The sequence below is a fragment of the Ahaetulla prasina genome, chromosome 12, assembly GCF_028640845.1.
Source record: "Ahaetulla prasina isolate Xishuangbanna chromosome 12, ASM2864084v1, whole genome shotgun sequence".
Lineage (NCBI taxonomy): Eukaryota > Metazoa > Chordata > Lepidosauria > Squamata > Colubridae > Ahaetulla > Ahaetulla prasina.
The window spans coordinates 29,034,350-29,046,652 of record NC_080550.1 but is presented as its reverse complement, the minus strand read 5'-3'; the positions used below and the strand labels follow the sequence as shown (position 1 = coordinate 29,046,652).

Sequence of the window (12,303 nt, the reverse complement as noted above, 5' to 3'; positions counted from 1 at the left end):
AGCCAGTTCAGCACCTTTCTTTCCTGGGGGCCCCAGGCCGATTTTTGCCTCGTCAACTGAAGCATTTCAAGGACTTCCTTCTCAGCAGCCAGGGGGAATTCCACCCCCCTTCACAACTCAGCAACCAGCCACAACAGCAACGGCCGTCCCCCAAATCCCTCTTCAACTGCAAGCAGGCCAGCTAAACCCACCTGCACCCCCTCACCCAGCCCCTCCTCTTCTCAACCTCACTGGAGGACAGTAAAACCGGAGAATCGGGAGTCACTGGATTGGGACCTGAGAAACCCCTGAAATCCCAGTCCCTATTAGACCTCCTGAAACTTTTGAGCATTTGGAAGTGAGGCCTCGTATAAGCTCAGCTCACCCACCTTGAGAGCCTTTAGCTCAGCCTAAATTCACCTTCCCTCCCACCAGAGAGGGAGAAATTACTGAAGCTCAAAGCCGTTCCGATGAACGCAGGAGGACCTCCTTCCCTCCTTCAGGCGGCAGGGAGTTCAGGCAGCACCAGGGACTTGGGGGAATCGCAACTCCCCTCAATTGACTTTTCCCGCCAACAGAGGCCTCGCTGCCTCCAGCTGCTTCTATTCCTCCTGGTTGGGCATTTTATCCTGGACAAGGGTGGATCCAATACCAATGGCAACCAGCCAGTTCAGCACCTTTCTTTCCTGGGGGCCCCAGGCCGATTTTTGCCTCGTCAACTGAAGCATTTCAAGGACTTCCTTCTCAGCAGCCAGGGGGAAAGCCACCCCCCTTCACAACTCAGCAACCAGCCACAACAGCAACGGCTGTCCCCCAAATCCCTCTTCAACTGCAAGCAGGCCAGCTAAACCCACCTGCACCCCCTCACCCAGCCCCTCCCCCTTTCAAACCAACCTTTGATGGGAATCCACACCACCTGGCTTACTTTCTCAGCAGAATTGAGGCTTACGTTGAACAATATAGACATCAATACCCATCAGAAAGAAGCCTAATCAACGCCATCTCGGATGGTATGAACGTGGGGCTAGCCTCAGAATGGATAGCTCAACTACACAATGAACGTGCACCAGAACTAAACGATGTTCACAGATTTATGGCACTGCTTCGCAACCGGTTTCAAGATGATGACCTAATTGCAGAATGTGAAGCCACCTTAAAAACGATGAAGCAAGGTAACAAGCCTCTAAAACAATTTGTATGGGATTTCAGAAGGGTTGCTGGCAATCTTAGACATTGGCCAGATCGGGTCCTCCTCCACTACTTCAAAGAGGCCATTGATCAAAACATCAGAAAAGCCTGCTCCACCAGAGGAATCCCAGAACAACTAAATGACTGGTACAACGTGTCCATCGCTCTGGACAGAGAATTCAACCCCCTCCAAAGCCAATCACCAACTACAACTCCACAACGACCACCTACAAGACCCTCCCTCTTAAGACCAACCACACCCTCCACCTTTCAGCCTTCAACAATAATCAAATGCTACCGTTGTGGAAAACTAGGACATCGGGCGTCAGTTTGCCTAGCCCCAACACCCCTCCCACAGTATCGCCCACCAACTGCTACCCAACCATGCAGACCCCCTCGAAGGAATCCGAATACCAGTCGCTTTGTGAGACAAGCCATAGACCTCCCTACTGACCTTCCATCATCTTATTCAACTCCTGACGACGCAAACCAAGCAGAAAACGACCCAATGGTGAGTGCACCCATTCCTCCATTTGCTATCAAAGTAAACTTAGTAATTCCAGGGGGAGGGGCCAAAAAAGATTTAGAGGCTATTGTGGACACAGGATGCACCAGATGCCTAATTTCAACCTCTACGGTCGCCCAACTCCGTATAAAAACATTTCCCTTGAAACACCCAATTAAATTCCACCAAGTAGATGGAACCTTGATTGGTATGCCCAGCGACCCAAATCACACAACTGGTTCGCTTAGAAATTGGAGCCCATCATGAACTTATAAGATTCATAGTAATTCCAAAGATGTCAGAATCCATCATCCTGGGTTTAGCTTGGTTGGACAAATGGGAACCCACAATCAAATGGGAGGATGGATTCAGGAAAATTATATGGACTTTCAGACCCTTAGACCCAATTCCCCCTACCGAAAAAAACCTTATCCAAAATGACCACCAGAGGGAACCAACAACCACCATATCCAATCCATCTCCTAATGAACCACGCATCCCTAAAGCATACATGGATTTATCAGACGTTTTTAGCGAGGATGAATGTAACCTCTTACCACCCCACCGACAAACTGATTGCGCAATTGAATTGCACCCGGGGGCAAAATTACCAAAACCCAAAATGTATTCAATGACACCAGCCAAAATGTCTGAACTAAGAAAATGCATTGACACTAACCTAGCCAGAGGGTTCATTGAACCAGCAAAATCACCTGTAGCTGCGCCTGTGCTATTTAAACAAAAAAAAAAGATGGTTCGCTTAGATTGTGTATTGACTTCAAAAATATCAATGCAATTTGCATACAAAACACATACCCTTTACCACTTATGCACGATTTGTTGAACCACTTATCAAAAGGCAAAATTTTCACCAGATTGGATTTAAGGGAAGCCTGTTACCGGGTCCGCATCAAGGAAGGTGATGAATGGAAAACGGCTTTCAACTGCCCCTTGGGCAGTTTCCAATACCGTGTCATGCCTTTTGGCCTCCAAGAAGCTCCAGCTGTTTTTATGCAACTAATTAATGAAATCCTGCACCACCATCTCTACAATGGGGTTCTTGTCTACTTAGATGATATTCTTATCTACACAAACAATATCGAAGAACACATCAAATTGGTCAGACAAGTCCTTAAAAAGCTCCTAGCGGCCAAGCTATATGTCAAACTTTCCAAATGCGAATTCCATAAGGAATCCCTAGACTACCTAGGTTACCGGATATCAAACAAAGATATCTAAATGGACCCAGGAAAAGTAAAAGCGGTGTTGGATTGGCAACCGCCACGCACACGTAAGCAACTTCAAAGTTTCTTGGGATTCGCGAATTTTTACCACAAATTCATTCCTTCTTTCGCAGAAGTAGCTCTACCATTAACAGAATTGTTAAAAACTGGGCCATTACCCGCCAAACCCAAACCTACCCAACCCCTACCTTGGACAATGGACTGCCAACGTTCCTTTGAACACCTGAAACGCCTATTCTCGATGGAACCAATTCTTCAACACCCGGATTCAAATAAACCTTTTGTGGTCCAAGCTGATGCAAGTAATGTAGCAGTAGCCGCTATCTTATTACAACAGAATACCGACAACAATCTAATGCCCTGCGCGTACGTGTCTAAAAAACTGACGGACACTGAACGCAGATGGGCAGTTTGGGAAAAGGAAGCCTTTGCAGTGCGCTGGGCACTCCTCTCCTGGAGACACTTCCTTGAAGGGGGAAAAGAACCATTCGAGGTGTGGACCGACCACAAAAACCTCGAATACTTAAAAACCCCTCGAAAGCTTTCTCCCAAACAAGTTCAATGGGCTCAGTTTTTCAAACGGTTCCATTTCACCCTCAAATACATCCCCGGCGACCAAAATCTACTGGCTGACGCCCTATCTAGGAAACCACAATTTGACAGCCAACGCGAAGAGGTAATACATGCGATGATTCCCGATAGCGAACCGGCCAGCCAAGCACTTACTTGACTGCGATCACGCCGTAGTACTAACATCCCACCAAATAAACTACTAGCGGAATTAAAATCAGCACTCACTGACGATGCTTGGTTTAAAGAAAACTTGCCAGACCTCACCTTAAGAGATGGGATACCCTGGAAGGGAACCAAGATTTATGTACCCGTCGCTATGCGGCTGCCTGTACTACAGAGTAGCCACGACTCTCGCCTAGGAGGTCACTTTGGATTTTTAAAGACTCTCCACTTGGCTAGAAGACAATTCTGGTGGCCAAAAATGAAATCAGATGTCGAAGACTATGTCCGGAGCTGTGCTACCTGCGCTACCATGAAGTCCAGACCAGGGAAACCCCCTGGACTCCTACAACCTGTAGCCGAACCCACCAGACCCTGGGAAGAGATTGCCATGGATTTTATTGTTGAACTCCCATCTAGTGAGGGAAATACAGTGATATGGACCGTAGTGGACTTGTTCTCTAAACAGGCCCATTTCACTGCGTCCAGCAGATTGCCATTGGCGAGAAAATTAGCAAAGCTTTTCGTCAAACACATCTACAGACTGCATGGAGTTCCTAAAAGGATAATATCCGACAGGGGTGTTCAATTCACAGCCATGTTCTGGAGGGAGTTCCTACGGTCCATTGGGTCGTCTCAAGGACTTAGTTCTGGGTTCCATCCGGAGACCAATGGAGCGGCTGAAAAATTGAACTTGATGGTGGAACAATACATACAGTGTTATGTAAATTACCAACAAGAAAACTGGTCAGATTTGTTACCATTTGCAGAGGTCGCATATAATAATGCTGTACACAGCAGCACGGGGTTAACCCCTTTTCAAGTAACCAACGGCATGGACTTCGTTCCAATGCCTGAACTCCCTGTGCAACCCCCCACTTCCGTTTCCCTAACGGACTGGATGAATTCGTTGAAAAAAGGTTGGGAAAATACAAAAAAGGCCTTAGCTGTGACAGCTCGGAATTACAAAGCCCAAGCTGATAAACACCATTCCCTTCAACCCCCTTTTCGCATTGGAGATAAAGTCTTTTTATCTACTAAGTATCTGAGGTTGAGAATACCCAGCAGAAAATTAGGTCCAAAATTTTTGGGTCCTTTCCCCATTGCAAAAATTATTAATCCCGTTACCGTCCAACTCAAGCTCCCTCGAATGTTGGGGAAAATACACCCGGTATTCCATACCAGCTTATTAAAACCTGCTAGACAGTCTGGTCTGAGACCTCAACTTGCCGCTCCCCCACCACCCTTGATAATCCAAGGTAAAACCCACTATGAAATCAAGAAAGTCCTTGACTCTAGATTATACAGAGGTCAATTACAATATTTAGTCCACTGGAAGGGATATCCATTATCTGAATCTACTTGGGTCAAAAGTTGGAAAGTAAATGCGGACAATTTGATTAAACAATTTCACGACACTTTCCCTGACAAACCTAAAAAAACCTCTTGGAGAGGGGAGGGAGGGGTAGAAGGAAAGTGTGGACCACTGACACTCTTCTTTATCAACTCTTTGTTTTCTTTCCTTAGGATATAGCTTCTTTTCCAAGGGGGGACGCCTGTCAGGCCTGGAAACCCTACTAGACTTTAGGGTTCCAGACGCTGCCACATTTTTCCCCTGAGGGGAAGAAGGGGGGCTGAGGGGTATGGTAACATTCTTCAAGCGGTCAAGGTCGGATGGTGTTCACATCTGCAGGAAGAGTGGCGAGAAGATATTCGAATGAACTGGGAGAACGTGGGACCATGTGACCAGCAAAGGGGTCAGGGGGGTGAGACTCTTGGGGTTTGTATAACTGGGAAAAGAATCCGGAATTCAGTTTTGGAATTTCACTCATCGTGTGCCAGTTTCCTCATGCTAGTAAAGAACTCTGAAAAACAATGGCTTCTGAGGTTTTTTTATGCAGAAGAGGTTTTTCTGGAACCTTGACACTTGGTCTTCTCTGCTGGGTCTCTTACCAATGGATTTCTGATAAGTCAGAATTCTGGCATCTGTGTTAGTGCACAGCTAAAGCTGGTTGGCTACACAGGATAAGCCAGGAATTTCATACAGTTTCCTTTGGACAGGAGAAGCTGTGTGCTGAGTCCCAGATACATCTGATACGCACTATTTTGTAACCAATGGCATTTATAGCTTGTAGAAGCGTTGAGATGTTTTGTTCTCGAAACAGCACTTGGGGCATTCTTTGATAAAGTTTCTGGGAGCTGTGTTTTTCAACATCAGGACAAACTCCTCCACAGAACAGAGCCCTTTCAAGCACTGAGGTTCGGAGAGTTCCAGTCATTGGAAGCCATCTCCAAACAGGCAGTTCCAACCCTGGAAAAGAGTCTCTACATTAAAAAGAGGTTTGTTTGAATATTGGAACAGAATCCTCAACGTGTTTTGAGTTGTGTTCCAAGAACATCCATCAGGAATGTTCTGAGGGAACATTTCAGTTTTGCTCCCAGCTCATATTTCTTTTTCCTGCAAATTCCTACTTCTAATTCCTGCAGAAACATACCTGCCCCAGTATTCCTTTTCTTTTTCAATTACCGTTTCCCTGAAAATAAGACCCAACCAAAAAATAAGTCCTAGCATGATTTTTTAGGATGCTCATATTATAAGCCCTACCCTCAAAATAAGCCCCAGTTAAGATTGTCAGCCAGACGGATGCATTTAGTACTGTATTTTCCCCAAATAAGGCCTAACCGGAAAATAAGCCCTAATGGGTCTTTTGGAGCAAAAATTAATATAAGACCCGGTCTTATTTTCGGGGAAACACAGTACTGAGTTCCAGACATGTTGTGTGTGTAGGGCTTTCCAATTTGAATCCATTGTGATCATTTCCCAACTGTGCTCTGGGGAAGACCATTAATAAATACCTGTAGGTTTCTTCGAAAGATTCTTGACTTATTTTCTATCACCGTTCTTCTCCATGACTGAAATTGTCTCTTCAAAGGCCTTCATATGTTTTGTGAGTCTTGCTTTCCATTAACACACAGCAGAGAACAGAACAGTGTCCTGTGGTTCCGCGCCCTGGAATTTGCCGCTGAAGAGAAGCGAAGATGCTTCTCCTGAAGGCAGCCTGTGACATGCCAATGGGATTGCTGTGACCTCTTCTAGAAACTTTCCGACCCAATCGTTCTCTCTGCTTTCAGAAACCAAGCACCGCTGTCGAATATCTGGCCGCTCACCTCTCTAAAATCCATGGCCTGGATTGGCACCCAGACAATGAAAACATTTTGGCCACCTCCAGTCAGGACAATTCAGTCAGGGTAAGTTAGGGGCCTGGGTTGGCTGGGCTAGGATCTGACGTTTGCAGGGATATCCTGGCAGAGTAGAAGCCATTGGGTGGGTGGGTTGGATGCTTGTTTGGGCTGGACAGAAAATCCATGGACCCCAGCAGTGTCAGTCTCTACTGGCCTTCACCTGTTATGAGGACCACCAGAAAATGAATAAAGAGTGCAGTCAGAGGGAATCCTGTATCCTCACTTGAACGACCGGGGGTGGGTGGGTATCTCTGGTGAATGAGGGGTCTGTTTTCTCTGGATCCCTGCCAGAATTTGTTGTTGTGGGTTTCAGCAACACAATTATGTTGTAGGCAAAAGCATCAGACCATTGCAGCCTAGCGATCTTTATATTTGTCTTATGTGTGTATTCATTTATCAGCATTTAGCTGAGGCTTTTTGTTCCTCTGGGAAGCTCAGCAAATCCTGGAAAGTCCATTAATGCAGTGATAATATTCTTACAAATAAAGATGTCATTGTAATGTTTGCTGTCACTGTAACTGCTCAAACTTTGCAAGCTGACATGAATAGAATAGAATAGAATTTTATTGGCCAAGTGTGATTGGACACACAAGGAATTTGTCTTGGTGCATATGCTCTCAGTGTACATAAAAGAAAAGATACGTTCATCAAGGTACAACATTTACAACACAATTGATGATCAATATATCAATATAAATCATAAGGATTGCCAGCAACAAGTTATAGTCATACAGTCATAAGTGGAAAGAGATTGGTGATAGTTCTCCTGTAAACAAGATCATCCTCAACTTATGACCATTTCATTGAGCGATCATTTGCAGTTATGATGACACTGGAAAAAGTGACAGTGGGTCCTCACATTTAGGATTGTTGCAGTGTCCCTGTGATCATGTGATAAAAATTTGGGTGCCTGGTAACCAGCATATATTTACAATGATGGCAGTATCCAGGGTCACATGATCACTGTTTATGACTTCCAGAGGGCTTCCAAGAAACAAAGTCAGCGGGGAAAGCTGGCTTCACTTAACTGTGTGATCTGCTGAATGACCACTGCAAAAAAGGTCCCAAAATTGAGTGCTACTTGCTTAAACAACCATATTGCTTAGCAACAGACATTCCAGTCCCAATCTGGGTCGTAAGTCAAAGACTACCAGAATTTCTAAGACTTTATTTCTATGACTAACTGTCATAGCCGTGAGAGGAGAAATCATCTACTCATTTTAGGAGTACTGGAGATATGCAGGAAATGATCTCTACAGACAAATATCTGCCAATAGGAAGAAAAAATGCTGTTCTGTTGGACACCAGTGCAGAAAGTCAGCTTTTCATTTCTCTCCTTCCTGTGATCTAAAAGGAGATTGATTGATTGGCATTCCAAGGCCAGGAGTTAGATGATCTGTATCTTCAGATGGTTAATGGGAGGTTTTGCTCTGTGGAATCCGTTTGATACCTGATCCTGCAAATGGAAAGCCAAAGTTTTTCACAAACCTTCAATCTTTCCCTCTCCTCCACAAAAGCTGCTGGAATTCTCCATTCACAAATCTTTTAGGGCCTTTTAATTTGTTTTCAATACGGTGGTGATTAAGCATCTTTCACTTTAGTGGCCTTTTCTCTCTTTGGTTGAAGTTTTGGGACTACCGACAACCTCGAAAATACCTCAACGTTTTGGCCTGTCAAGTTCCGGTCTGGAAAGCCAGATATACGGTAAGGAGAGCTTTCGTGGAGCCCAGGTGAGCCAAAAGGCTGGCTGCGGCTCTTGCTCCCCCATGGCGCTGGAGGGGCTGATGGCCGGTGGCCAGGTCTGAAGAGAGCAACTACATGAGCCACGGTGGTGCAGTGGTTATAATGTGGTACTGCAGGCCTGCAATTTGACAGTTCGAATCTCATCAGGCTCAGGGTTGACTCAGCGTTCCATCCATCCGAGGTGGGTAAAATGAGGGCCCAGATTGTTGGGGGCAAGAGGCTGACCCTGTAATAGAATATTGGCCAAGTGTGACAAGGAATTTGTCTTGGTGCAGATGCTCTCAGTGTACATAAAAGAAAAGATACCTTCATCAAGGTACAACATTTACAACACAAATGATGGTCATAGGGTACAATTTAACACTTAATGATACAACACTTAATGATAAGCATAGGGTACAAATAAGCAATCAGGAACAATCAATATCAATATAAATCATAAGGATTACCAGCAACAAAGTTACAGTCATACAGTCATAAGTGGAAAGAGATTGGTGATGGGAACGATGAGAAGATTAATAGTAGTGCAGATTTAGTAAATAGTTTGACAGAGTTGAGGGAATTATTTGTTTAGCAGAGTGATGGCCTCTGGGAAAAAACTGTTCTTGTGTCTAGTTGTTCTGGTGTGCAGTGCTCTGTAGCGTCGTTTTGAGGGTAGGAGTTGAAACAGTTTATGTCCAGGATGTGAGGGATCTGTAAATATTTTCACAGCCCTCTTCTTGATTCGTGCAGTATACAGGTCCTCAATGGAAGGCAGGTTGGTAGCAATTATTTTTTCTGCAGTTCTAATTATCCTCTAAAGTCTGTGTCTGTCTTGTTGGGTTGCAGAACCAGACCAGACAGTTATAAAGGTGCAAATGACAGACTCAATAATTCCTCTGTAGAACTGAATCAGCAGCTCCTTGGGCAGTTTGAGCTTACTGAGTTGGCACAGAAAGAACATTCTTTGTTGTCCTTTTTTAATGATGTTTTTGATGTTAGCTGTCCATTTTAGATCTTGCGATATGATAAAACCTAGAAATTTGAAGGTTTCTACTGTTGATACTGTGTTGTCTAGTATTGTGAGAGGTGGAAATATGGAGCCGCTTAGAGAGGGCTGGAAAGCACTGTGAAGCGATACACAAGTCTAAGCGCTATGGCTACAGATTTTTTGGCCAGGAGCTACTTTTGCTGTGGGGGAGGTGGCAGTTACATGGTGACCTCACTGGAAGGGGAGGGGTGAAGGTTTGGGCCCCATCTGTTTTACTTTTGAGGTGTTTAATGGAGCAGAAGGAAAATTTCAAAAAACAAAATGTTTTTTTGAGGCTGCTTGCAGCATAGTCCACTTCTTTTATTTATAGACTTTTTATTTAAAAACATGTTTTTCCCCCCAAAATTATTTACAGTTTCCTTTTGGTGGCTTACACTAAGTTTTGGTAGTGTGATCTAGGGCATGTTCTAGGAGCTGCAAAAAGTGACCCGTGGACCCAGATGGTCCCAATTGCCCACCATTTGCTTGGAGGAGGGTTGGCAGCTCACAGTAGGGCACCCACCTATACACAACCCTTTCCATACCCGACACTGGAGGTTCATTCTCCTGGCAAGGTTGGGAAAGACACAGTTTGGCCTGAAACCTGTTGTCAGTTGATGTAACTCCAACTCCTGTGTTGAACTGCAATTCCTGTCATCCTTGGTTGCCCTAGAGAAGAAAGTTGCAGTCCAGATCTGGGAGATAACTACGTTGAAGGCTTGCACAAATGGTGCCAAGCTAGACAAACTGAAAAATTTGATTGGCGCGGTGGCCACTTCCACTATTTCTTGGCTGGGATAAGCTGGCAATGCTGGGCAGGGGAAGCCTTAAATATACTGTGATTGTGTTGTCTTCTGGATCATGCCTTTTCTTTGTGTTCCTATGGGTAAGAAAGGTCTACATGAGATTCATCATGGTGGTATGAGATGCCCGCTGATGTGGCCTCCAGCGTTGCTTACTATTATACTCACCATTATTCCACACACATTTTTGCCTTAAACTTCATAATCTTCAACTTCTGCTTGCTAACCAAAGATGATGATGATGATGATGATGATGATGATGATGATAATAATAATTTAATTTGTATACCGCCCTTCTCCCGAAGGACTCAGGGCGGTGAACAGGCAAATAAACTACAAACAGAAACATACACCATAATTAAAACAACCCTTAAAAAACTGATTCAAATATGCCAGAAAATTTAAAATGACATTACACCCCATAAAATTACAAAATTTAAAACCCATCAACAATTCAATTAAAATTTAAAATTAAAATCAGGCCAGTCCATCCATATGAAATAAATAGGTTTTAAGTTCGTGGCGAAAGGTCCTAAGGTCAGGTAGTTGTCGAAGCCCGAGGGGAAGTTCGTTCCACAGGGTAGAAGCCCCCACAGAGAAGGCCCTCCCCCTAGGGGCCGCCAGTCGACACTGTTTGGCTGACCGCACCCTGAGGAGTCCCTCTCTGTGGGAACGCACCGGACGCTGGGAGATAGAGGCCGGCAGTAGACGGTCCCGTAGGTAGCCCGGTCCTAAGCCATGGAGCGCTTTAAAGGTGGTAACCAATACCTTGAAGCGCACCCGGAAAACAACAGGTAGCCAGTGCAGTCTGCGCAGGATAGGTGTTACGTGGGAGCTCCGAACCGCTCCCTCAATAACCCGCGCAGCCGCATTCTGGACTAGCTGAAGTCTCTGGGTGCTCTTCAAGGGGAGCCCCATGTAGAGAGCATTGCAGTAGTCCAGGCGAGAGGTAACGAGAGCAGGAGTGACCGTGCATAGGGCATCCCAGTCCAGGAAGGGACGCAACTGGCGAATCAGGCGAACCTGATAAAAAGCTCTCCTGGAGACGGTCGCCAAATGATCTTCAAAGGACATCTTTCAAGGCAGCGGGAAAGACCCCCCTCCCGCAAAGAAGCATTTGTAATCCCCTGGAGCCAGCCTCGTGTCACCTCCTGAGTAGCCAGTACTAACCAGGAGGGGCACGGATCCAGTAAACATGTGGTGGCATTCAACCTTCCCAGCAACCTGTCCATGTCCTCGGGAGTCACAGGGTCAAAGTTATCCCAAACCATCTCAACAAGACGTGTCTCGGAACTCTCACCTGGATCTACCCAATTTTGATCCAATCCGTCCCGAAGCTGAACGATTTTATCGTATAGATAACCGTTAAATTCCTCGGCACGCCCTTGTAGGGGGTCCTCCCGCCCCTCCTGTTGAAAGAGAGAGCAGGTCACCCGAAACAGGGACCTAACTAGTGTCCGGTCAGCCTCAGAACGGCTGGATCTCCAGACACTCTCTAGGCATCTTCTCCGGCGTTTCATCTTCCTCAGCTCCTCGGAGAACCAAGGAGCTGGTTGAGACCGACGCCGGGTCAGATAGACTTGCAAGCTCATGAGCACAACTGATAGGATGCTTCAAGGAGACTCCCAGCCACCGGGAAGCAGATTGAGGGTGCGAAGGACAAAATTGTGGAGGAAACCCATAGCCTGCTTTAATTACTGCCCACTTGCTGTGAGGAGTTAGGAAGCTTATAAATACACAGTGTCCTGCAGGATCCAATCTGGGTCGGTCACCAGGACCAGAGGTTTTGTCTTCTGAGCTTTCGGACTCGTGCTGGAGCCCATCTTCAGGGGACTTCTCTGTGTGCATTGTGTTGTT

General features: G+C 45.6%; 1 protein-coding gene across 10 annotated transcripts in view; it reads left to right on the top strand.

Moving 5' to 3' along the window:
• The window catches only part of WDR59 (WD repeat domain 59), a 111,542-nt gene that overhangs the window by 29,216 nt on the left and 70,023 nt on the right, over positions 1-12,303 (top strand). For all 10 annotated transcript variants that reach the window (XR_009151947.1, XR_009151948.1, XM_058155426.1 and 7 more), the window contains 2 exons: positions 6,781-6,897; positions 8,518-8,595. Coding sequence is in view for 8 of the 10 variants with exons in the window: in XM_058155426.1 (XP_058011409.1) it covers positions 6,781-6,897; positions 8,518-8,595 (195 nt within the window). In the remaining 2 variants the exon portion in view is untranslated. The remainder of the gene's footprint in view (positions 1-6,780; positions 6,898-8,517; positions 8,596-12,303) is intronic.